The 27,796-nt window shown below is 30.2% G+C and overlaps 2 protein-coding genes and 1 non-coding gene across 5 annotated transcripts in view; 2 read left to right on the plus strand and 1 right to left on the minus strand.

The window, feature by feature from the left end:
• Root (ciliary rootlet coiled-coil, rootletin) overlaps positions 1-27,796 on the minus strand; it is a 133,933-nt gene that overhangs the window by 11,387 nt on the left and 94,750 nt on the right. Inside the window, exons 2-18 of one of the 3 annotated variants that reach the window (XM_067050412.1) lie at positions 21,805-21,900; positions 20,414-20,614; positions 14,144-14,331; positions 12,937-13,102; positions 12,107-12,316; positions 10,530-10,676; positions 10,274-10,443; positions 8,903-9,011; positions 7,502-7,738; positions 7,252-7,388; positions 3,834-3,994; positions 3,134-3,264; positions 1,839-2,006; positions 1,322-1,516; positions 1,059-1,235; positions 737-919; positions 47-239 (exon numbers count right to left, since the gene is read on the minus strand). In XM_067050412.1, coding sequence (XP_066906513.1) covers positions 47-239; positions 737-919; positions 1,059-1,235; positions 1,322-1,516; positions 1,839-2,006; positions 3,134-3,264; positions 3,834-3,994; positions 7,252-7,388; positions 7,502-7,738; positions 8,903-9,011; positions 10,274-10,443; positions 10,530-10,676; positions 12,107-12,316; positions 12,937-13,102; positions 14,144-14,331; positions 20,414-20,566 — 2,725 coding nt within the window. In that variant the 5' untranslated portion in view covers positions 20,567-20,614; positions 21,805-21,900. Of the gene's footprint in view, positions 1-46; positions 240-736; positions 920-1,058; positions 1,236-1,321; positions 1,517-1,838; positions 2,007-3,133; positions 3,265-3,833; positions 3,995-7,251; positions 7,389-7,501; positions 7,739-8,902; positions 9,012-10,273; positions 10,444-10,529; positions 10,677-12,106; positions 12,317-12,936; positions 13,103-14,143; positions 14,332-20,413; positions 20,615-21,230; positions 21,440-21,525; positions 21,641-21,804; positions 21,901-27,796 lie in introns of those variants that run through there. The other 2 variants (XM_014415983.2, XM_024361034.2) reach the window with 2 other exon arrangements.
• LOC106677842 (uncharacterized) overlaps positions 21,024-27,796 on the plus strand; it is a 28,292-nt gene continuing 21,519 nt past the window's right edge. The window contains exon 1 of the mRNA XM_067050415.1: positions 21,024-21,174. The gene's annotated coding sequence lies outside the window, so the exon portion shown is untranslated. The remainder of the gene's footprint in view (positions 21,175-27,796) is intronic.
• Positions 22,366-22,437, plus strand: TRNAQ-CUG (transfer RNA glutamine (anticodon CUG)). Its single transcript has one exon. It is a non-coding gene; the product is annotated as a tRNA-Gln (tRNA).

Consider the following 27,796-nt stretch of genomic DNA (forward strand, 5'->3'; position numbering starts at 1 on the left):
TAATATTTATTGATATATTATGGTAATATATGAGAATAATATCAACCTAACAATAACGCTTGCTGTTTTTCACTTTCTGCACGAAGGAGCACTTCTTCATGCTGCTGAACTACATTTTCTATTTGTTGTTGGAGGGCAGATATCCTCTGTTGGAGTTGTTGAATTTCTAGATCTTTTTCTGCTTCTAATGATGACACTGTACTATGCAGTTTTTTTTCCAGCATAACTCTGACTTGTTCCTGTAATCAAAATTAAACATCTAATTGGATTCGGTGAAAATATAATGTAACAATCCATATACCTTCATCCTATATTAAAACAATCGAATTACATTGGTTTTTTTGATAAGTACAAAACCGTCTCAAGCTAAAGCTTTAGTGAATCTTATCTGAATATCCCAGGAAAGCAAGAGGCAGTTGTACAAAAAAGAGGAAGTAATGAACATGATATAAAGTTTATTATAAATTGAAAATCTGAAGATATAATATTTCTTTTTTCTAATTTTGAATTTGTATACACTTGCCTATCTTCCAATTTTTTTCTAGAAAATAAATTCATCAACATATAAAAAAAACAACTAATTAATAATAATCTATGAGAAACATAAATTAATTTCACAAAAAAAAAAAATTAAGCATGAAAAAATCTACAATCATTAATAAAAAGTTTGCAACTGTTATGATAAAGTTGTAGATTTTAAGTACAGATATAAGATAAAAATATAAATAATGCCTGCCTTTTCTTCCGTTAGCTTATTAATGGTTTCTTCACTTTTCTTCTGTAAATTAGAGATAGTCTGCTTATACTCTCCCTCCTTCGAACCAGACTGCTGCAGAAGAGATGCTTTCATTTCCTGACTCTTTCTTTCTGTATTTTCAAGATCTGTCTTCAGTCTAGTCACTTCGCCCTTCAGTGATTCCTGTAATAAATTTAAAGAAGTAAAATTATAATATTGTAAAATAGATATTTAACAAAACAAAGAATTGATAATATCGACACAATTTAATAATTTTAGACATTTTAATGAAAAAGAGGCCACAATATTTCATGAAATGTACCTGTTGAACAAGAAGCTCCTGCAACTCTTTGTCTAATTGGTTCTTATGTGAATTAACATCTTCTAGATTAGCCTGTGTATCAAACAATGTTGCTTCAAGGGCTTCCTTGTCCGCACGCATTGATGCAATTTGTTCTTGTAACCTCTGTATTTCTTTTTCATTCCCTTCAAGTATGACCTGTAGATAAAAAAAATGTGTAAATTGAGCTGAACCCAGATAGATATAAAATTAATGAGCTTTCCCAAATAAATCTCTGTTTTGACCTGCTTATTTTCACAATCCTTGACAAGATCTTCAAGACTTCTATTTATTCTAGAGTTAGTTTCGTTGGCTTGCTCTAATCTCTGTTTGATCCTACTCACTTCCTCAGCAAGAGCTTCCCTTTTCCTACCTGCAACGGTCAGCTGGTTGCTTAATTCACTCCTTTCTCTAATAACTTGAGCGAGCTCCAACTCGACCTACATTGTAAATGGTTTATGTAACTGAACAGAAATAATACATTACAAACATAATTGTCCAAAATATACTTTTTTTCAATAAGTTTTACTAAACTTTATTGGATTTTTAAGCTATTTAATGGCTAGTTAATTTTTTTTTTCAAGTTTTCCAAATATCTTTTTAAATTAGAGCATTTCGTTATATTAAATCTTTTTATTAGTTCGCATATAAGAGGTTAAAAACATGCATTTGAATATTTTAACAAAAAAGATTTCAGTCAGACATGCCATCAATGTGGAAAGGGAAACATACACGTAAATATTATATTGCAAACATAAATACCTTTTCTTTTTCCATTTCTAAGAATTTACATTTTTCTTGCAGAGATACTTTCTCTGAATCTAAATCAAGCCTTGTTTGTTCTCCATTAAGGATTTCTTTTCTCATGGAAGCTAGGTCACTGTCTTGGTCCAATACCTGATTCTGAAGCATAGCTTTTTCATCCTGCAACTGAACCAATTCAAATGTTTAATTAAATGAAAAATTAATAAAACAGTAATGTAATAATTCTCTATATATTATTCACTATTCCTAAATTTATATATCACTATATCTGATGTTTTCTTACTTTCTTTAATCATGGATGGCATAGGTGAATCATCGGAGATCGGTGAAATCAGGTGTTAGTCTAAGGGGAGGGATATTAATTTAGGGATCTCATGGCAGAGGCAATGAGTCATTTACTAGATGCTTAACTTGCTTCTGTGCCCATCATAGAGGACATCATAAATTTTTATAAAGACAACAAAAAATTAAAAGGAGGGAATAGGGCTCTTTGGTCTGAAGTAAATACTCTCTAATCTACTACTATTCATCAGAGAAAGTTAACTGAGGAATTACAAGATCTCGCAGGTTAAACCTCATTTTTAAATGGCTTAAATTTTCTCTAAATAAAATATACCTAAGACCATTGTTAAATTTTGTTTAGAAGTTCTAAATGTCGAGATAAATAAAGATAAAATGCTGGTTAACCCTTTTGGCAGTAAGGATTGTCCTGATAAAATAATAATTAGATATTAAATAATTCTTCTCAAATTTCAATGACAAAGTAGCCATCCATTGAAACACATTATGCTGAAGAAAAGGACACAGTATTCCTGAAACGCCCAAGAAAAGAATATATATATATAAGTTACGGCCTGAATCAGCTGTTACTTCGATGTCAGCTGACTGAGGCGATATATTTTTTAAAAAGAATGTCATATATTGAAACAAATTACTAAATATTTATTTTGTGGTAGTCTCTTGACAACTCTGGTTAAGAAATAGCAGGAGCCCCTAGATAGCTACATAGAGTTGGTAAATGGACCCAGTTACTTGGCTAGTTCACTCCTCTACCTAACAATAAGATTATGTCAGAAGTTCCAGTAACCATACTCATGGATTATGCATAACATTATGAAGAATAGGTAAGCAATTCCAGTAACCATACTCGTGGATTATGCATAACACTAAAGACAAATTAAATTATTCTGCTGCCTAACATATGAAAACCTCTCAATAATTTCCATAACTACAAACTTGACCATTGTAAAAATGATTCTGAATATAATAACAAAACAAATAAATATCCATACTCGTTTAATTTCTTCAATGAGTTTCTTTTTTTCTACTTCTAATTGTGATGCAAGCGATTCAGCCTTTGCCAAAGATTCATGCATATCAGACTTCTCAAGCAATACTTGCTCCAGCTCTAACTCAACTTCACCTGATCAAAAAAAGAAGGGTTTAAAATAAAAATTAAAAACTAACATATTTCTTAGGACTACTTTTTTCGAAATTGGTAAGGTACAATGGTTGTATTAAAGTTAGAATTCAAAACACAAACAAAGTGTTCAAGTTATGGTAAAAAAAACAAAAAAAAACACCAATAGCCTTTAAATAACTATTTAAGGAGATTAAGAAAAAAAAAATAAGAAAAAGAATATAAAAGGTAGAAAGCAAATAAATAAATCACCCAGAAAGGAAAATAACAAAAAATAATCAATTGTATATTTTCAAACCTTAAAGAAACAAGACTTGTAACATTGTTTATGAAAAATCCTCGAGAAAAAGCTTCCATTCATGAGAGAATATTCAATAAATTTATCACTAATTAATTGGCACTTCTTATAGTCAAGGCATATTTTATAAAAACAATTTTTTTTTCTTGAACTCAAAGGTTTCAACAGGAGGGAATTAAAGTACTTCTTATAGACTATTAGAGCATAATTAGAATAATTATTAAATTATTATGGCTCAATCAGATAATTATAGTAAGAATTATAGAATAGATACCTCTTGATTTATCAATATGCATTAGAAGGCTATCAGTTTCATTTTTCTGCTGTTCCAATAAATCCCTTGCCAATTGCGCCTTGGCCAATTCTTCCCTTAGGGTCAATGTTTCTTCTTTTAATCTACTACATTTTTCTTCTTCTGTCCTTAAATTCATTTCCCTACAAACCACAATTTAAAAACTCATTACAAAAACTCTACTTAAGGATGTCAAAACTTTAATTCCCTTAAAGATTAATCAGAGAAAATAATCCGCAAGTTTAATAAAAGTGACTTTTTCAAATTGAAATAGTTTTGAAATACCATTCAATTTGCCAAAAATATTAATGACTTATTTCGTATAGTAATCATGGCCGCAACGTATTAAACATTTTACTGTATAAAAACATAGTTTTACTACAAAGTAATATATAATTGTATATTCATATTTTCTATTATAATACGTATGTTTAAATTCCTTATGGTTTCACAATTAATTAGAAAAGTATGTGCGCACAGATATTCATAATTGTTTTAATACTCTAATAACTCACTTTGACTCTACTAAGAAGTGCTGAACAAGATAAAAAATGTTTTTTTAACGTGTATTATTCCATACTCAATCAAAGCAAGCCAATAACTTTAAAAATCTAAACACATTGTTAAGATCGATCAGTTTGCAGAGCTTTGGATTCATAATGTGGTCGCAATATAGACGGAAGTACCATGTTTTGGTTAGATCATCTCATCTACATATTATATTTGTCATTGAATATATGCTTATAGTATGAAAGAGATGTTTATTCAGTTGACTATAACCTGAACAGACCTTTCACACTCCTGAAATTGATCATATTCCTCTTTCTACAGTGTCTTTCTAGATAGCTTGGAGTGTATTTTTTTCCTCCAATGTATCCAACAAAGCCTTGAATTGTTGCCTAGTCACCTTAATTTGCCTTTTTGTATATCTGAGGCTGACTCTGCAGGACTTTGGCGCTCAAGGAAAATGTTCTGAGCCCTTCTTCCTAGCGAGATCATCTGCCTTCTTAAATACCTAAATGCCCAGACACTAATTCAACCCGGATATTTCAGCTAGTCAGATAATGTTTCATTTACTTTTACATTCCTCTAATCCAAAAGAAGAAGATTTTTAGTATCACATTACTATGATAAACAGATTTGTAATAAGCTTAGTAAAGCCAGGCGTATGAGTTCTCTTATTGCCAAAATATTGCTGGGTAAAAAATATTCCCATATCAGATAGGACCATGAGGGCATCGTAATAAATTTGATCTGGTAGTAAATACAGATTTTAATTTACTGATTTAAAGCAAACTGTTTTTTCAAAAAGCGACTGAAATAGAAGAATAGATATAAAGAGGTAATTTTTTGTCATGACAATGCTGGGACCCATGTTAAAAAATACTAGCAAGGAATAAACAGAGAAAATCTTGATATTTTCAAGTGCTAGCTAAAAAGACAGATGAACAAATAGTGCCAGCTAAAAGCTATGAATCAAAAAGCTAATGTAATCAGAAATAGATAAAAATTCAGATGATAAAAAATAATTATGAAACACTATTTCATTCATTTTAAAATTTTTTAGGTCTCACTTGTGATTAACATATCATCACTTAAGAAACAACACCTCACAAATTTGTAAAAAAGTAAGTTAAAAAAAAACTTATGCAATTTAAAAAAATAAAAATGAATGCATCATTCAACAGACATTTCAAAAGAATTCTGGCAGTCAGAAAACGTAATGTAGATATCTTACTAAATAATGGCTGAGATAAGATGTCACTTTAATCATTTTCAATGATAGACATTTGTTATTAACCAAGAAAAAACAATTTAATCCCCTTCCAAATTTGAGATTTTATGTATCAAGATATTTATAACCCAAAAACTTATTACCAAAAAAATCCATCTTTCTGCTGTCTAGGGCTCCTAGACCAATTTGTTTTGAGATTTGTCATCAAAGTCACAGGCCAAACTTTAATCACACGACTGTCAGTACTAATTTGAATGATTTTTAATTTTGAGTCCATTTTAAATAATATCTAATTAGATGATGTAACAAACAGTATTTAGTTGATGATTGCAAAACAAATAACAACTATTAATAAATCAATGAAAATATTTAAATGAATAAATAATTTTATTTAAAAATTATTCTTTTTTTTCATCTTCTTCATTTGCTAAACAAATCAATCGGAAACCATTTGGAGAAGTAAGATCACATGGCTCACCAGTTTCTTGACCCTGAAGATATAATTTCATATCTGCATCTGCAATTCTATAAATACCATTTTTTTGGTTATCTTATAATTAACTGCTGAGAAGAATGTATTATAATAAATTACTGTCAAAGTTTTATCTTATATTTCAAATGATCTGCTTAAGGTACAGTGAAAAATACAGTTCACTAATTAGCGAAAATACATGCAAAATATTTTTTTTTTAAAAACTTTATTGGGCGTCTTTTCATCCCTACATCCTTATAAATATTTTATATAACTAGCTCAGTTTTTATGTTTTAGATAGACTGAAGAAATTGCAGTGTTAAGGATTAAATATAAATTTATATTCGTTAAAAATAAGTTGAGAAGGGTAACTCAGCAGAAGGGTACCAGACACTGAACCAAACATTCACAATATGTCTATCCTGTTTAGCAATTTGTTTAGTTCTAAGAGATATAGTGTTTAAATGTGTGGCTATGATTTTTTTAATTTATATTAGAGTAACTAGAAAAAATCAATTCAAAATATAGTTATTACTCATTTAAATTTCCACCCTGACCAAAGTTCATATGTTGAGGAAAATAAATAATGATTAAAAAAGTTTAAAACTGCAGAGAAAAGCTGATATGTCTGAGTGATGCTGGTAAACACAACCAGTTTGAATGACATCGTACTGAAGGTTATTTTTTTATACCTCTCAGGTCTCTTGGGATAAAATGAAAACCAATGATTTTCATAAATACACAATTGGTCTTTCCTTCCATTTTTGAATGATCCTTTTGAATGATGGACAGATTAATCGTGAAAACTGATGAGACGAGTAATCGGCTTAACGGATTGCAATAGTAAAGGTTCTTCGTTTATACTAAATTATGAATAGCTAGGAGGAAGGAAACCTTCAAGAAGAGTAAAATAAATGGAAGGAGAGAAGCGAAAGTGATGCTAGGATCAACCCTACGAGTGGGCTCCTAACGCTGTGATGTGGTAATGAAGATGGATTCATTGGGAATGAAAGAAAAATATATTTAATGAACAAACAAGATTCTAAATTATTTCAATACAAAAGTTTTAAATTGATACTATACCATTATGCATTATAAATGGTAAAGTGAACTGATAAATCAACATCTATTTATGTATTTATGGATCATGTTGGATCAAAATGTGGGCTAAAAGTTCAATCAAAAGTTCTTACCTTAATTCAGCATCTTGTTTCAACCGATCAATTTCATCATATAAGTATTTTTTTTCTTCTTCCAATGAATCAATTGTTTTTTGAAGTTTTATATTTAATTTTTTGGTTTTCTCTAAATCCTTTCCTATATCTTCCAACTGAAACAGTAAATAATTCAATATAAATTAAAATAATGGATGTCAAAGTAACTGAAACATCAATGCCTAAGGTAAATCATATTTATTGCCTTAATGGAATAAGCAAGCAATACCCTTTCATTAAGTTCCATTTTATTGTTTTCAAGAATTGAGCGTTCAGTACGAATAGCCTCCAGAGATCTTGTAAGATTATCTTTTTCCTGCGTTAGCTGATGTGTCATGGATTTGGAGCGATCTAGGTCAGAAGTTAAATCACCAATCTTCACTTCAAAGGCTTTGTTAGCTTCTTCAAAGGCTTCCAACTGGCGTTTTGTAATGACTGCTTGTTCTCGACTGTTTTCTAATTTAACCTAGAAATATAAACATCATAAGTGTAACAAAAAATGTACTTAAGTTCTGGATGTTCAAGCTACTTTGAGAAGAGTTATTAATAATAAAAAAATGAATTATGCAACAACCCATACGATTAACCTTGGGACAGGCAGAGATAGAAATGAATAGTGCCGAATTCTCAACTATTGGTTTTCTTGAGGGAAAATGTGATCAGCCCAGTGCTCTAGTTATTATTTGAGTGGACGCCATGATTCTGGACTTGTTAAAGTTTACTTGTGTTTTATCAAAAGCATTCTTATGTATTTAAACATTGATGCGTGTTCTGATATTTTTATTAATTCAGACCACTGATGAGTTCTATCTATTCTAAGTCTATTCTGGGTACATTCAGAATAGATTAATCAATAATTATATTGAACTTGATATCTCTGTATTTTAAAAATTGAAGATATCTCTGAATTATATAAACGACAGCTCAGACTCTCATAGTAGCTAAACACTTTATTCAGTGTGATGATGTACAAATATATTAATAAATTACTTTAAATCTTTGAAAACCGTAATGGGTAATGTAAATAAAATCACTAAGATTCACATGCCTTAGGATTAGAGGATGAGAAGTTCAAATTGAAAAAGACAAGGCAAGAATGGTTCAGAAAAGTCACCAAGGATATTACAAACAGTGCATTGGTGATAAATCACCTTTACACTTATTTCATCAGGATTTAGAATGAAGAGGCTGATTTTTATGAAACTTGGTTTTCATTTATTTTAAAGACCAATTTATGGTTTAGTGAAGGTGGATCAGCAGTACTCTTTAAAAGAGTTTCATCAGACCTTTATGAGCCCCATCTGGTCTACAAAGAACATGGCCGGTATAAGCCAACTATTGGTTCCAAAGTGGTAAATCAGCTAATTTCCAGAAAGGGCAATGAGGTGGATTCATTAGCACTTAGGAATGACTCAATCGTTTGTGTTGAAACATAGAAATCATATTTCTCATTAGCGTTTAAGAATGATGGCTGATTTTAATGGAACATGATTCATATATACCCATGGAAATCAGGTTTTTTATTTTTTAAAATTAAGTTTAAAATAAATTTATAAAAGTAAAAAGGTTTATATAAAACAGAAAATAAAAATTAAACATTTTATAAATGTCAATGTCTACTTAAAATTACCTGTAATTCATGAATATGCAACTGATACTTATGAAGAGAAGCTTGGACTGCCGAAATCGTGCTCTCAACAAACGCAGCAGATGTTGGAGGTCTTCCTCTCTTTGGTGATCTGTGAGAAATAAAATTGAAAAATCACATAATAATAATATAAATAATAGAAGTTAAGACTAATTGAATTGATATTTAAAATGGAACCGTTCATTTAAAAAATTAAATAAAATAATACAAGAAGTGAAAAAACAATCTCGCAAATTTGGAATGAGCAAAGATACAAAAATGTTACATATTTTTACGAATTTACCTGTAAATATGGGGAAGTCTATTTTAAATTTTATGTAACTGCGGTGATAATTTTGTAGTTTAAAACAAGTTAAGATTTAAAAGTAACAAGAGTATATAAATGACAATTGGAGGAAGGAATGTTCTAGGAGGATCAAGATCAGATGAGGAACAATAAAATTTATGAGTTAAAATAAAAACATAAGTTATTATTATAGGAAGATGGTCCGGGTCCAGTCAAAATGAAAACATAAGTTATTATTATAGGAAGACAATCTGGATCCAGTCAAAAAGCAACTCAAATAGTTTTTATACCAAGACCATCTTTCTATTATTAATTAGACACGGTCAATCAATAAGTTATTATACAATTATATTAGAACGTACAATTAAATTAGGAAAAAACAGAACTTTAAAGTACTAAATGTGGAAAAATGGAATCTGAATTAGGATGGTTTTAGCTATCCCATCCTTCTTGGTTTTAAATTTTTTTTTAAATCCACTTAGAGTTTGAATTTTGTTTATATCCGCCATATTGCTTGTCTCCAGCATAAGGGAAACTGCCATTAATAATGTCAGCTTTATAGGCATTGTCAATTTGAGATCTAGTAATCAATAAGTCAGTCAATGAGTGGTTACAGGACTTATAAGAATTAATTATCTAGAGATACAATGGGTTTCCATTGGAACTACCAAAGAATAATTTGTAAAATAAAATCAGAACATGGATCAATATGCTATATCTTTGATAAAATTTATCAGATTTAGTGTTTCGTTTAAAGAATCAAAATAATCTTTCATAAAAGAGACTTATAATGTTTTAGGAGATGCATAGTTTCCGAGTTATTAGAAATACTAATTTAAAAAAAAAAAATCTATTAAGAGTTTAAATTTATTGAAACTACCCTTTTGGCATATCTATAGCATAAGAGGAACCACCATTAATAATTTAAATTGATAAGCATTGTTGTTTTTGAGATACAGTGATCAATAAGACAATAGGTGAGTGGTTACAGACCCAGCCTGATTTTAATATATAGATTACATTTTGAAGAATCTCAAAGCAAAATGAAGATGAAAATACTGCCTAACCTTGGAGGAATGGGCTGCTGAGGAGTGAGGTGAACATGGGAATCTCTCGTCTCAGCGTCCTGAAGCACGGCATGAGCTATGTCCCTTAGGGCTGTTTGTAAGAGTTCCAGTTCAGTTTGCAATTTGCTTATCTCACCAACCCCTATCTCAGCACGATTACACCTTTCCTCCTAAAGAAACAAATAGGATATCAATAGTTAAAAAAACATTTAATATCTATTCTATAAGGGATTATATTTATAATTAAGTACTGTACCACTGCTCGCAATTCTTTTATCAACATCTGTACTTTGTCTTCTTTAGCTCTCAACTGAAGGGCAGTGGCATCATTTTCTGCTTTGAGAAGCGCAAGAGCTTCCTTTAGCATGCTAACTTCTCCTGCAGCACTACTTTTGTGTTCCTCCTAATAATATATATTGTTTTCAAATAATTGATTTCATATCAAGAATATAAATAATTTATAATTAAAATATGAAGGTAAGTCAATATTTATCCGCAATTTAGTTATATTTTTGTTTATGTTGGTAGCACTGTCGTTTTGCATTGATGATCTATGCTTTGTTTATTTGTAGTTATGTATATGCAAGTTTCATGCTGCTAGGTTAGTTTGATATTGCTGTCATGCTGTTAATCATAGCTGCTCCGCTTTCTATTTGCACCAGAGAAGAGGAACGTTTAGTGATCTATTTTTTGTGGTCAGAAGGGATGATGAAGGTGCCAGACCATCGTTTGCTGCCACAAATTAAGAAAATATTGAGAGTTCACATGAAATTGTGCTTTTAGACAGACGAGTAACTATTGAGGAAGTGGCACATCGTCTGCAAATTTACCTTGGATGAATCAATAAAAGAAGCGGTACATTTCTGGCTCGCAGCTCAACCGAAAACCTTCTTTTATGAGGGCATCATGAAGGTTGTACAATGATGGACCAAGTGCGTTGAAAAGCAATGGGAATAAGTCGAAAAATGATGTACTTGTAAATTTCCTCTTAGATTATAATGAAATTTTATAATTATATTGCAGATAATAATTGACTTACTCTCGTATAATGATTTTTAGTATATGCTGGCTATCTAAAAATTAATAAAGTTAGAAGCTGACTGAATAATTTAACTAATTACGACTATCTACAGCATCACTAACCAGAATTTTTTTTCGGTAGCCCTGGAAATGGATTTCATCTCCAGGTTCATAGGTGAAGACACTGTCTAACAGTGTCACAAAGCCACAGCGAAATGAATGAGAATTTATAGTAGATTTGTTGATATATTAATATGTATATGGATTTGTTGATTTATTGATATAGGTATAGAATTGCTGATATATAAATGATATTCAAATTCAACATTCACTAATCCAAGCATCAATAATAATATTGGATTTAAACCATAAAAAATAACATATCTGGCCTGTACTGATAGGCACTGAAATGAAATGAAAAATCAATCTTTATTCTGGAATACTTAGACCCCTAAGAATAACAATGAAGAAAATGTAAGGAGCATTTCTCTGGCTACTTTATTTAAACTTAAACCAAATTAAATAAGAAAATTATAAATATATAAATACAATAAGAATATGAGATAAAAAAGATAACATATTTATGCAAGCTTGCATTATTAGTAACATGTAAACGGAAGATTGATATATAATTGAGGTTTAAATGATGTTAAGGAGGAAGCTTCACAACTGGATGTGAGAAAAAAAAAATCCAAATGAGATAGTTCGAACACTAAAGGATTTTTATAAGGAAGCAGTTCTGTGGTTAGGAATGTACAAGGCATTGTTGTAAAATAAAAATTTATTAATTATGTTTATTGTTGACCATAATACCTCTAATGATGATGAGAAAGCTTGTCGAGCATATACACCAGAAGCTGAGTCTAGAATATCCCTAGATGCTGTGGACAGATCTGATTTCATCTTAATTAAATCTCTGCTGGTGGCACTCTGGAGCTCTGTGAAATGACGCTTTAAATTGACAACATCTCTCCACAACGTTAGGAGTCGAGCATGCTCTGCAGAGTAGTAGTCATTAAAGCTCTAGAAATTAAATTAAAATTTTAATCATATATTTTATATAACTTCATGAATGCCAACATTAAACTGGCCAAATGGAAAAACCATAAATAAAAATTATTATATGATCTATTATTAATTTGAGTATTAAATGGAAAATTTATATGATAAATACTTTTAAGCAAGGTTATTTATTTCTTTTTTTTAACCTTGAATTAAATATTACCATTTTATGAAATACAACTGTGTCAACTAAACTTATTTGGGACATATATTACACTGATCTGCTTTCAATTGTTTGTTTTTAATTCTTATCACATATATTGACATAAATTTAATCTTTGCAATTATTTTTTTTTTGTAGTTATAAAATGTATTTTATTGGTAAAAAGTGACAAAACATTTTGTAAAGAAAGAATTAACCAAAAACACTTATATTTCTAATATTGATAATAGAGGATAAAATTACAAGATGCATAATATATTTGAAAAAGAAGTATTATCAATAATCCAAATATGCATTTACCATAAGAGAAAGATCCATCCTCAATGAAATATTTTTAGTATATAATATTTGTTAGTCAATCATGGATTATCACCATAGAAACAACTTGAATATTTATGCTGCTTTGTTTTTTACAAACCTGTTCTTCTTCTTTCCACTCGTTTTCTTTAATAATCATTTCATCTCTCATATCTGCCCAATCGGTGCTCAGCTTTTGCAAATCGTTGGCTAATGCTTCATTGGTTTCATGAGCATCTTCAAGTTGTTCACGAAGAGCAGTGTTAACTTGGACTAGCTTCTCATATCTAAAAGAAGTAATTAAATCTTATAATAGAATATAATCAATCAATTTATTTTTTTAAATAATATTAATATTAGTTTTGATGCCAATTATGTGATGATAACAGGCATTGAGAATTTTAAGGGATTCTAATAAGTACTTAATAATTAAATTAATAAAATCTTCAGCTCCAAAATTGGGCAATAAGATACATGGAAATAGAGTGTTGATATTGAAGTGGATAAAGAATAAAATGTAAACTATAATACAAAAAAAGAGCAACAGAGCTCCGTCAGTGAAGTATTTTTCTCTCAGTTTTGCATAGTTTATATATATTTTTTTACTCCACATTTTACAGTTTTTTATTGCATATAGAATAATGTAATTGCCTGAAGAACCACTGAAGAACAGTATGGTAGCAGAATGAACTGAATTCTTGAGTTAGAACTAAACTCTAATAGAATCCACCACAAACCAATCTTGACTGGCCTCAGTGATTTGAACCCAGTTTCAATATCACAATATTATCGATCTTTCTTCCGAAGGTGTTTTTCACCTCTTCCCAATTTTCAGGGGATAGATCTCAGAGATCTGGGTTTAGAAATGTTGACCTAGCCCCTGAAAATTGGGAAGAGGTGAAAAACACCTGCAGAAGAAACAATATTGTGATGTTGAAACTGGGTTCCACCGAAACTGGGGCTAAATTAGGTTACAAGAGTTAGGCTTATTCCGTTCAAGAATTCATACATTTTGGCACTGATCAGATTTGTGACCCTAAACCTTTAAATCCATTAATTAGTGATTCATAAATACTATTGAATTCCAATACATCAGCTTACTGGATAGAGTGAAATAGCCCTATATTAGCTGCAGTCATACTATACTGGTAATAAAAAAATATAATTTGGTTTTAGAAGCTAATAATAAAAAAGAAAAAAAAATTCATAGCTTAATTTAGAGAAATTTCGGGATTGCAAGAAACAATAGTAGTAGATCCTACTGAGATATAACTTATATTATTTTAGCCCTAAAAAAATTGTACCGAAGAAATATTTGAAGTACCTACTTTTTTCGCTCCTCGAGTAGTAACCTGTGCGTTGTTTCGAGATCCAATACCCTTTCCTCTTTTATTTCCCTAAGTTGGGCTTGTGCAGCCTCCAGAGCCGAAGAGCCACTTGGTGCTCTCCTTTCTGGCTCCATTACTTCCTCCATTCGACCCTCCAGTTCTTTGCATCTTTGCTTGTATTGTAATAACTGTTTAAAAAAAAAATTAATTATAATTAAATTCCAATTTATGATATTTTTATGTTAACATCCATTTCATTGATAGCAATTATGGATATATTTTTTTAAATATAAAAGTATTTGATTAATATGATGGCAAGTAATGTAAAAGAATATTATACACTAGTTACTAATTAGTAACATAAATAGTATTAACTTTAACAAAAGATTTTGGCACCATAATCTCAGATAACATATAGGAATCATTTTTTAAAAAACATATTGCTCATTCTGTAATTATAAAATATTGAATCAAATACAAATGAGAGTTTGATTTTACTAGTAGAGGGATAAGATTAATGATTCAATTTTTCATCATAATGATAAAAGACAATAACCTTTCCTAGACTTTAACAATATTCCTTACTCAGTTCCTCTTAGCTAAGCATACTAGGAATACCCTCTCCTAGCCTGGTCTCCCTCACTGCACTTTTGTTAGAATAAGAAATTATTCTTAGACTGACTCGGTTGTATTCTTTTTTTTTTTAAATTATATTCAATAAAGTTTTTTTAAAGTTCTTTATCATAGCCCCACGTTATCTGGCGCCCGAACGACAGCGACTCCTAGTATTAGTATCGAGATGTACAACAGCAGTACAGTTACCAGGTATCTTGATTCATCTACGCAGTACTTTCCTGAATTCTGAAGAACTTTAATATTAAGAACTCACTCTACCGAGGTATCTTTAATATCACGCCTTTTGGCTCACTCTCCGAGGTAACAAAAGAATCCCAAGAATTTAGCGTCATTTTCCAACTTAGAACTTCACTCTACTGAAGTATCCTTCGTTGCAGTTCACTGATTGCAGGTATCCAGCAGAACTTCACGGCTCTTTGATAATAAGAATTTAAATTAGGCTTTGCCGTATTTTATTTTTATTGTTTTAGATATTTTATGAATAGTGATCCGGCATCAGTCCGTATTTCACAACAAATAGATAAATTAAAAAGGGCAGATGTGGCATCTTTTCAAATTAAAAGCACAGATTACGACTACATTCCACAATTCGATGGTAATCCACATAATTTGTTAAAAGTTGTGAGTGTAGTAAGATGGGTAAAAAATATAGTATGTGCGAACGGAAATACTTTTAAACAATTAAATGTAAAAAGATTATTGAGTAACGTCTTGCCAGATTAACAGATGATGCTGATTATATTAATACTTAAATTAAAACAAGGTATTAATTCAATTCCCATGAATGAAACTGAATTTTTTTATGTCGAATTTAAAAATGATGAAATAAAAATACGAAATATTTACGAAGATAACTTAACAATTATGAGTAAAAACGAAAATTCACTAAAACTTAATCTTCAAGATCTTCGCGGTGAACAAGTTGAAGAGATTTCACCAAATTTAGAAAATATAGCTAAGGAAATGACGAACACATGAGTAAAAAAGATAAATTATCAGCGTCTGATATATTAGAACACAAAATTAACATTAAAACCAGAAGAAGAATCAATATATTCTAAAATTCTCTATTCTTCTTCTATGTTCTGTAAGTATTCCCATTATTTCCGAGATAATATGAAAGAAGAAACTACAAAATTATTGGAAAATAAAATAATTCAACCTAGTAATTTCCCCTACAATTCATCGGTATCGATTGTACCCAAAGAAATGGATACTTCAACAAAAAGGAAAATAAGGGTAGTAATCGATTATAGGAAGTTAAATCTACAAACCATTCCTGATAAATATTCTCTCCCTAATATAGAACACTTGCTTGGAAAATTAGGTCGTGCTTTAATTTTTACAGCTATGAACTTGTGTTCTGCTTTCCACCAAGGTAGATAAAGATTCAATTTCAAAAACGGCTTTTTTGACCGACCAAGGGTATTTCGAATTTCTGAGGATGCCTTTTGGCCTTTGTAATGTTCCTGTAACATTCCAGCAAGCAATGAATATAATTTTTTCAGATGTCCCTAATGCTCTCATCTATACATACATACGTAGACGGCGCTACATCCCCTTACCGAGACTGGGCCTCCTCCAAAAGCTCCCGCCAGTCAACAAGATCAGTTGCAGCAGCTCTCCAGTTTCGGACTCCCCGTAGACCCCGCGCGCCCGATGTCGCTGAGTTCTCCCATCTTACATTTACTAAATCTTTAGGAAAGGGGATAACAGTAAACCATGAGTCTTTCGAGGAGGCGTTTAGTAAATTGAAAGAATTAATTTGTAGTATTACAAGTCCCTGATTTCTCTCAGAACTTTTTTCTCACAACTGATGTAAGAAATCTTGCTATTGGAGTTGTCTTAGCTCAGAAACATAACAATGTAGAATTGCCAGTTTATGCCTGGAGAACGCTCAACAAATCAGAGCAAAACTACTCTACTATCGAGAAAGAGTGTTAGGCTATAATTTGGGCATGCAATCATTTTAAACCATACTTATACGGAAGAAAATTTCATGTTTATACTGATCATAAGCCCTTATTATCTATGAAAACCTGTAAGACTCAGAATTCTAGAATAATAAGATTTAAAATCATGCTTGAATATTTGGACTTGGATATTAAACATATAGAGGGAAAGGCAAACAAAGTAGCAGATTAATTTATCACGCTCCCTTATAGAAAAACAAGATTTATTATAAATTAGCGAGGGTGATGAATAAATCTTTGCAACCACCCATTCTGATAGATCTTCCGAAAATAGAATCACCATAATCGAAGATAAAGAGAAACCCGTAAATTTAGAAAAACATCAAATAATTATACAAAAATATTTTTCAGGAACTATTGATTCTCAACCTTTTGAAGGTAAAACAAGCAGTATTTGTCGATATATTTGTTTTTGGTTATGAGGACCAAAATGATATAGAAAAATTATTATTAGAAATAATTAAACCAAATGTAACATATGGAATTTATTGTTGAACTAAAAGTGAAATTTTATCGGAAATAGAATTGTTAGAAAAAGTACATTTTGACATTGTTGAACTGTTCAGAACTAAATTTCAAACAAATCGCTTAAAAAGATATTTTAGTTTTGTTTCTGATGTAACCGATAAAAATCGACGGAATGAATTAATTCCTGATTACCACACAAGTAACTCACCATAGAGCAGCCGAAGAAACTTATCAAAAATTAAAAGCTAAATATTACTGGTCCAATATGTCGAGAAATATAAAAATTTGGATTTCAAAATGTGATATTTGCTTACAAACTAAATATGATAGACATCTACCAAAACTTAAATAAACACCAACATCAACTAAACCATTCAAGAAAATACAAATGGATACTATACATATTCCCGGAAAATGCATACATTGTATTGTTGAAACTTTCTCAAAACGTATGTTTAATTACTTTTCAGAAACTAAAAAGATACGAAAAATGCTCTCATAGGATATTTAAATATTTTCCAAAACCGAAAGTAATAGAAAACGATAACGAACGAGAATTCGATAACCTTGTATTTAAAGACGAAATAAAATATTTAAACATAGAGAAATTCCTCTCGAATCCAATTCTTACAGTACAAAATCCTTCGTAAAATCCATAATGCTCCTTACTTTGTCACAAATCAAATCATCCATCAGGACCTCAATGTCCCATATGTTGCTGCTTTGGCCAGAACCAGATACCAATCCTTCCATAATAAACTTCCCAACCACCCAAACCAACTCGTTTCTAACCTGGCTTCTCCTTCATTACCTAATAATCCTCCTAGGCGTCTGAAAAGAAGATGGCCTCGAGATCTTCTCCTTTAGAAATCTTTTTGGAGTTCTATCAATGGGTAGATTCTCCACATATTTGTATTATGTCGTAATACCACTTACAGCAAATTTACTTGATGTGTATATATGTATACAGTTGTAAATAACAATAAATAAATTATTAAAAAAAATAAATAGAGAAACACGAAACTACCCCTCAAAATGCAAATTCACTAGGAATTTTATAATAGATAGAGCAAGTTGTGAGATATTTGAACAAATACGAGTTATTCATTTAGGACACACGAAAAAACCAGTAAAGGAGATGTTAGAGTTAGCCACTATTATATATAATAATTCCATGATTAACGAATTAAAATTAACTCCAAACGACAACGACATAACATTTGGCATAAATACTAACAACATTAATGAACACCCAATTACAGAAGAACAACTGGTTCAGGACTATCATAAAAATTTATAAGTAATTCATAAATCCATAAAACAGAAAATTGGGACTAACAAAAGAAAATACATAGAAAAGGAAAACGAGAAACCCGATATTTGCGTCATTTCTTCAAATGAAATTGTAAAAACTCTCCGTCAGGTTAAAAAAATTGATAAGAAATACCAAATGAGAAAAATTAAAGATCGACAAAATTTAACAAAAACGGTCGAAGCTAAAAATATCAAAATATGAAATTCTTCAATCGGAAATTGACGAAATAATGCACAATCTAAATAATAAAATACAAGAGGTCCAAAAGGAGCGACCATTTCAATCTCTTGTTGCAGATGTCGGAAAGCAACCGAATGTCATTGCACCTCACCCTTCTTCACCACGAAAGAAATACTTGCACATTCAAAAGCTATCGACTGGTCCCAGTGTAATGCTCACGTTTAAATAAAACTTACATTATAAATAATTATAATCCTTTTCTAGATTATAAGAATTTATCTTTATTATTTAGGGGAATTAAGAATTTAGATAGTAATATTAAGAACCCAGAACCAGAATAGAAAATATTGCACTCTATTTCAACTTACCAATATGAAAATTACCCCCATAGCTCACTTGGCCAAACAAAAACGCCAAAGGAGGTCTAATAAATGGATTAGGAAAAGCAATCAATTGGATAAACGGAAATATCTCTTAGCTAAGCATAATAGGAATACCCCCTTCCAGCCTGGTCCCTCTCACTGTACTTTTGTAATTACACTCAATAAAGTTTTTTTTAAGTTCTCTGTCGTAGTCATACGTTATCTATTACATTGGAATGATGGTTGAAAAGTGTCCCATGTATAAGCAAATTAGAAGTATATGAATCAGTTTCTCAGATGGTGGTTTATTATGATAGGCAGTCAGAGGTTTTAGGCCGTTCATAGCTGAAGGAGTCGAGGCGTCACCTTAGCAAACTTCAGTCGGCAGTGGTGCTGGTTTACATTCAGCCCGGGGGGAAAAGGTTGATTTTTATTTTGTGGCAGCCCCATGGAGTGAAAACTTAACCCTCCCAGTTAGGTTAGAATAGGTCAGTAGCCAGCTCATGGCCCCTTGAACATTTTTCTGGCCCACGAGATTCATCACACTTTAAAAAAATATACTTATTGTACAATGGGCAAAGAAGGTGAAAACCAATATATTAAAAAAATAAACATTGTTTTGCATATGAGGGTATACATGACAGATACTATTTTATTTATGGGCTTACAGTTGTGAGTTTGCAGAATAATTAAATTATTTATCAAATTAAGATTAATAAGCAAAAGGTAAGTGAAAGGGTGGAGAAACAAATATCATAATAAAGTAAAATAAATATGTTTTAATGACTGCATTTTTTTGAAATTTATAATTATGTTTTTTCTTTTCAATTTTAGTGCAATGTATTTCTTTACCATGTGCGTTTAATATAATTATTATATTATTATGTATGTTTATGTGTAAGAATAATATTAAGCATAACTAAACTAGTTGTGTTTCAATTTTTCACTCCAAAAAAAGTAGTATATAGTGGGTCTAAATCTATTATGTGGATATATAGTAATTTTATAATAATAATATACAACAATAGTTGTTTTACTGCTTATATGTTTTATTTAAGATTATATACAGGCTTCGATAGATGGATTTTGTCATTGTCTATGTGTTTGTCACCCTAAGGAACTAAGCATTTAATAGTGACCAACAATGTTTCTCTGATACAAATAAGTTCTTTCTGCAAGTATAGCTGTGGCTAGAAAGAAACTATTAAAGATAGTGAGGTAAATTTTAATTTTTCATAAATGGAAAAATGTTTGATTACCTATTTTATTTTAATATTTTATACTATAGATAAAAAATTAGTATTTTATACTATTTCCTTTTATGTTAAATACTGGCCTTTGCTTGAAGCTTGCTGACAAGGGCAGCTTGATGTTGCTGGGCTTGCTTATATGTTTCTATTCTTCTCCTGCAACTAGCAGCTTCATCTTCAAGCATTCTTTTCAGCTCAGAGCTGTGTCGATAATCTGAAGGTGGTGGGTCATCTCCCATGCCACTGCCTGCTGAGCTCCTACTACCTTCACCCCTCGTTCGTTGAGGCTATGAAGACAAAGAAATGTTAGTGAGGATTAAATACCGACATGTTCTAAGTCGATTTAAACAGTTTGTTTTATAAAAAAATAATTCATTCAAGATGATTCATAAATTAAACAAATGTGATAATAATAGAGATATCATACAAATAGAAAAATGTCATAGGTATTCAACACAACTTATGAAAATATATATTAAAATCAACAAGTATCTTTATGAAGAGATTAAAAATTGGTTAAATAGATGCTAGAATTCACATCTTAAATTAGAATTTAAGATAAAAATAAACAAATAAGATGATGACAGGCATGGATTTATATTTTGCGACCTAAATTTCAAAATATCCAAACAAAATTTTTCTAAAGTGAAGTTTTGAGTAAATGATGAATTTTATACATTTATCATATGTTGGTTTAAGAACCAAGGTTAGTTGTAAGAACAAAATGGTACTTTCACTAGTGAGTTTTCAAATTACTTTTTTTTGGTTTTTAAAACCACCAAGAGATTTACTCAAACCTTGGCTCTAGGAAAATATTTAGTCAGGAAGTTTTGGAATTAGGATCCAGGTATATACATTAATATCTGTTAGAACTTAAATATAACATAAAAATATAAAATTTACAAGAAAATAATGGCCGTACTGCATCCTTTATGGTACTTTATTTCAAAAATCTTAATTGTGTTAATTAGACAAAAGTTGAAATAAAACAATATTCATCTTCATTTTATAATACAAATAACAAGCAGTATTAAATTAGTAACAAATTCTCTAACCAAATTCTCTCACAGTCCGATAAAACAACATTTTCAGAATTTTGTAATTTGCTTATAATTATAAAAATTATCAGGACAACACAAAGTGGAAAAAAAAACACATGTCAATTAAACAGCATTTTAATAACGTGATTCTTTCTTACCATATACCAAAACGCATACTGCATCTCAATTCCAAGACGCAGGGTGAGAAAAAATGTTTGACACTTAGTTTTAACATTGACACATCCTAGGTTATGTTTCTATTTATCAGTTGCCAAGAAACCTCTTTGTTTTGACAAGAGATAAGTAGCAATGCTATCTAGTTGTCAATTAGGTAACTATTTTCTAAAACGAAACTAATTTGCTCAGTTTAGTCCAAAAATATACAGAGTAACTGATTTAAATCAACTTAGGTTAACAAAAATAAAATATATTTTTACCTCTCTACTTTTTGTAAAAGATGGTCTGAGAAAAGATAAAGGTCTTTTCCTTTCAAGAGTGTGTCCTTCTGAGGTTGTTCCATCCTTCCTTGTGAACTATAACAAATTAAAAAACTAAATTAAAAAAAAAAAAAGAAAAATTTCTCTCAGGGTTGGAATCAATAAAAATGTTAAGCCCCATAATTGAAGTTCATTAAAATCATAGCTTTGATTCAGAGTGGTTTTTAAAACTTAATTTTTTAATAAATCATTTTTGCAGTTAATGGAGTCATGAAGTCTATTTCTACAGCATGGTCAGCACTGAGCTTCAACTTTATGGTTTATTACAAAATTAATAACAAGAGCTCATCAATGAACCCAAGAAACACAAGCCCTGGCAAAATGTTCCTTATGTTTTCCAAAGTATTAAATAATAATCAATGATTACTACAAAATAATAATCAATGATTACTACTGTATAAACATTGCTTAAATGCCACGGTTTATTCTGTTAATATAAAATTAGAAATTTATTGAGCTAAGACCGTTGATGGATAAAATAATACACCCCCTCTCCAACAAGGTCCCATGGTGTAATGGTTAGCACTCTGGACTCTGAATCCAGCGATCCGAGTTCAAATCTCGGTGGGACCTAGGAAGTTACACTTTTGTTTTTAGAAATTCAAATTCATAATGAATGTTTTCTCTACTAAAAATTTAAATCGCGTAATACAATATTTATGAAATTTTTGAAATAGAACCTTGCTTAGCAAAGCTATGGATGTTACACTTTCGTATTTAGAAATTCAAAATCAATGTTATACTTGATACATTTTTTCTCTACTAAAAGATCAAATAATTTAAGCATCCAGTTAAAATACAGTACATTGTGTAATACAATATTTATGACATTTTTTAAATAGAACCTCGCTTAGCGAAGCTAATATCATTGTTATTATTCAGGAAAAAAAAATCTGATGAACAATCTATTATGTCAATTTTCGCATTAAGAAAACATAGAGATTTAACGCATTGAGTTCGTTTTTGAAACTTAGTAACCCAATTGATAATTCCAAATCGAAATACTCCCATCATTCAGAATGCAACAGGCGGACTACAATCTTTCTCTTACAAGGACAGGATCATATAGATTATGATGATTTTTTTAACTGAAGCTTGGCTTTAAAATATTAGACTCGTAGACAATATAACATCAACACGCCTAGGAACCCCGCATAAGATTGGAAATTTTGGGTATGTAAACAAATTTTATTTTTTCTCTCAAGTTCTGAAGAAAAAAATAAGTTCGGTATCACTAAAAATATCACCAACGCCAATAGAAAAAAAAATCAAAATAGTTAATGATTGAATCTGGTAGCAATACTAAAAATATAAAAAAATAAAAGACTTCAAAAGTGATTTTTTAAGGTGACGCCTTAATTCCCTCCCTTACAACGGCCTCTGATGTATGCATATTTGAAAAATTAAACTATAATGATTAAATCGAGTACAAGAGATTTATTTTCGACCCAACAAGTTCCACTGAATATCACAATTAAAAAAAATTGAACAATTTTTTGGTTCCAAAACATATTTCCACTGAATCTAGAAAAATGTTCGATTTTAATGAAATAGTATGCATTATGATGCAAATTAATTTTAAGCTCCTCCAATGAACTTATGTAACAGGAGAAATTAAACAACGTAAATGTTAGCTTTTTTTTTTTTATGGAATTAGAAATAATCTGTCTTTTTGGGAGGATGTGGAATGAACATCTGAACTCGGTTATTGATAACACTAAATCAATAATTTGAAGGCATTTTTTATATTGTTACCAAGATAGTAATGTTCTTGAATATTTTGATCGCTTATTTTCTCTCTTTGATAAAGGACATTGTAGTGCTAACTCATTTTCTTATGTTCTCCAGAACCAGAGATATAAATTAAATTGTTTTTCCTTCCGAAACAAAGTCGATTTTTTATTTAAAAATTGTAAAATGTAAAATAAAATTTTACTATTCTCCTCCTGAAATAATAATACATGATAGATTCATCATCGCTCGAGTCTTAGGAAGACATTTCACGGTGGATATCTCTGACACTGAATGAACTAGATATTTTGATTGCTGGTTTCAAGTCACCACCGAGTCTGTAACTTGTCAGTAACCAGAGTTACCGACTGCTTTAGTTCCTTTCCAGTAGCTCAGTGTGCTTAGGGCCTTGGTCATATACAAAGTTGATATGTTACTTCTTTACTCATGCGTCTTACCTTTTTATTCATGACTCAAACTTCTCTAATCTAATCAGTACCAGACAATTTGTAACAATACATTCAAAATATTTTATAAAAATATTATATCAATTGAAAAAGATTCTATCTAAATAAGGATTAATGCTTCAGAAGAAAGACGAAATGGACTTAGAGGTTTGATGAAGGACTTGTGTTAGTTTACTACCTCTTCCTATTTACAGTTGTTAAATTTTCCAAACATTAGGAAGAATGATATTATTTGAATAAAAATTTATCATTTATCTTGTAACTGAATAAGCCTTTACATTCATAATTCGTCAATTTAATACTTTTCTTGAGTAAAATCACATTCTGTTTTTCGATAATATTGTTATCAACTAAGTGAATAATACTCCAATGTAAGATATCGTTTGACTGGAAGCACAGCTCTTCGAATAACTATCCAATAAAAGGGAGATGTGACGATGTCATGCCACTGTCTTTGAACACGATATCTTGAATGCTTGATAGATAGTAAGTCCATTCAGGTGGTACTTACCAAGTTTTGAACTTTCTGAACCCACTCAAAACTTACTTCTTATAATGTTTAAACAAAAGTTGTAAGGGTACCCCTAATGACGAAAATGAATGTTATCATCCAAGTACAAGTGCAAATTTGTACACATCATAATGCCTCATGTTTATATCATTTTATTGATTAGGAATGCTATATGTGTTTATTAGGTTAGAAGTATTTTTTCTTTACACCAATGAATCGCTACGAACTATTTGGATAAACAAATACTGAGGTTATATTCTACATAGGTACTACATACATACTTTCCGGTTGACTTTACTAGCTTAAGCGCCATAAATAGCCAATATTTAAACTAACAAAATTGTAATTTTATTTTACACCTTTGGTATTATTGGTGTTTGTTTCAGAATAAATATTCTATATTGTATACACATATATTCCATAAATACGTTTAAAAAAATAAATAAATAAAAGATTTTGATAAATGAATTTAAAAAAGCTAATATAATAAAATAATATTTAATTTGAATAAACTGATAATGGTAGAATAAGATTCATAGAAAGAACTTTGAAAACAATAAATTTAAATAATTTTCTGTTCTGATTATTTAATCTACATTAACATGAAATGGAACTCTACTCTGTCTTAAATATACAATTATTATATTGAGAAAGTGTAATCTGCATTTTCAGATGAAATATTTCCGGACTGGAATTTCAACTGTTAGAATGAGAGGTACCGTTTTATCCTTTTTGAATCAAATAGAACAATCCATATATTCACTAAACACTTTTATTCAGGCAAAATCTATTATCTTATTTCAATAACTGTGTTTATGTGAATTTCTTAAAGAAATAAAGGAGAGAAAGGCGTTGATTACTTACAATCTGTTTGGTACGTGGGCATGTTTAGGAAGGAACTGGAGTCTAGCGGTGCCTTGCAGTGCCCACGGCCACATCGATCGAACAACAAAAGTGACAATCAAACATTTTTCATCCCACTTTTAATTTCGTCTCAATCTTTATAAGACGCTAACTGCATCATGATAAACGCTATTATAATATTAGAAAGTTTAGCAGATGAATTTACAACATAACTCGATTTGAGTAAGTTCAAAACTGATTAGGGTAGAGCGTTTATAAAATTCAAAGCTAGAAGCAACTATTTTTAAGATTGATTTTTTTTAATGTAAATTTGTTTGTGATCGACAAAATCACACTTTTTTAGAAATGCTGGTTTTATTTGTAATCAATTAAACCTTTTACTACCTATAAGATTCCAAGCAAATATTTAGTCATATCCTTTTTTGTTTCTGACTATGTTGAGTTCAAATTACACAAAAATATGAATTTTGCATAAAACAAATACTTTAGTGGACTTGGGTGTCACCTGCAGGTACCAATAGACACTGACACAATGTTGGAACGTAGATCATGGTAGCAATTCCCAATACTTATTCTAAAATGACAGATATTTACTGATAATGGATATTCAGTTGAAATAAAATGTGAATTCAGTGTTTTTACTTAACTTTATCGTTTCGAAATCAGAGTAAAACAAAGTATAATTTATTTAAAACGAGTAACTGATACCTTAGAAGACCTTTAACAAATTGATTATTACGAGTAAAATTTTGGCTACAGACCAATTTTTATTTATTTTAGGATTAAACAATAGTTCAAATGAAGTTACCTAGGTGCATTAAAGTAGCTTAAGGTGTTCATTTATTTTCTATATACTTTCAAAGTTGTGTCATCTACAGGCACTGAAGGGTTAAAAGCGTGTAAATATTAATATCGTCGCTAAAGTTTTTTTTTTGCATTTTTTTACAAATATTTATAGCTGTAATTCCACAAAATTCAACTTTTATCCAGCCTTGATTGGGGGGTCAGTATCGTGATTCATAACCCCTAAAACACTTTTTGAGTTTTCTGGAATATCTAATATATGCATGAGACAATATCATTAATTGAGAGAGGTTCTTTCTTTTTCCCCTGTTTATTTTTTTTCATTTCCTGGTGGGCCTTAATTATTTCAGTTTTGTATAACAAATTGACAACGGGGAGAGGTACAGTCTCAAAACGACTCCACACCTCTGACGATTTATAATGTTATAACTAGGGATAGGATTTTTATGTTTTCAGATATTTTTACCTGACCATGATATCTTCAATTCCTTACTAACTAAAGACGTTTCTGGCCAAAAGAAGCAATTTTTATTTCATATATTTTTAAATATTTAGACTTTTTTACATATTTTTAAGTATTTGGCCTTTTTTACATATTTTATTGTAAATAACATATTTTCTGAAATATTTGGTATTTTTTCCATATTTTTAGATATTTTGTCCTGAATCACGTATTTCCTTAAATTATTTGTTCAATTATAAATACATTTTTAGCAACTACGTAAAATTCAAGAGAACGTAAGAAACTTAAAGGTGAAATTTATCATTAATCATAAATAGTGCGTAAAATTTTTTTGACGTGACAACGTCTTATAAATTAGATTGCAGGGAGTCATGTAGGCAAAAGTGTAGCGTAACGGAGAGTGCGGTGGTGGGGGTAATGATGTATTCTGATCATTAAATTATGTCTGAAATAAGGAACATGCGCATAATAAAATTTTGGTATTAATTAAAAATCTATAATAGCTACTATATATCAAGATTGAATCAGTATACAACTGGTATTGAACTAGTGAACATGGGTAGTAAACGAGAAAATGATCCTAAATCAGTGATCGACAAAGTGACTTTAGAAAGCGTTTAATTGTTAAATATAAATATCATTTGTAAAGGAAAATAAATATCTTGATTCAAATATTGTGTGTCTATTTTATTAATATTATTATTCCAACATTTAGCGTAAAGTTGTCATGTCAGGTGCGTTTTTCATCTTTGAACACAAATTAAAAGCAGTGGCAATAATACATTTTCACACAGAATTGTATCAAGAATTTCTCAGAATCAATTAAAAAGAGCAAGGGTCTTATTCCTGTAGCATTTTCCTAGAATTTTTTTGTTTACTCCTCAATCCATTTCTCTGTTTCCCCCCTTCCCATGGTCCTTTCTCATCTTAGTCTTGTTTCACTCCCAAGTTTAATTACAATTACTAATCAATGTCTTGTTATTGAACAGCTATGTTTTCTCTAAGTACATTTTTTAGTACACATTTTAATATAATTTCTTTAAAATATTATTCATATAATATATAATAAATACATATTTATGTAACTTTTTT

Source organism: Halyomorpha halys, unplaced genomic scaffold (assembly GCF_000696795.3).
Source record: "Halyomorpha halys isolate HHAL.00 unplaced genomic scaffold, Hhal_1.1 Scaffold110.1, whole genome shotgun sequence".
NCBI classification, from domain to species: Eukaryota; Metazoa; Arthropoda; class Insecta; order Hemiptera; family Pentatomidae; genus Halyomorpha; species Halyomorpha halys.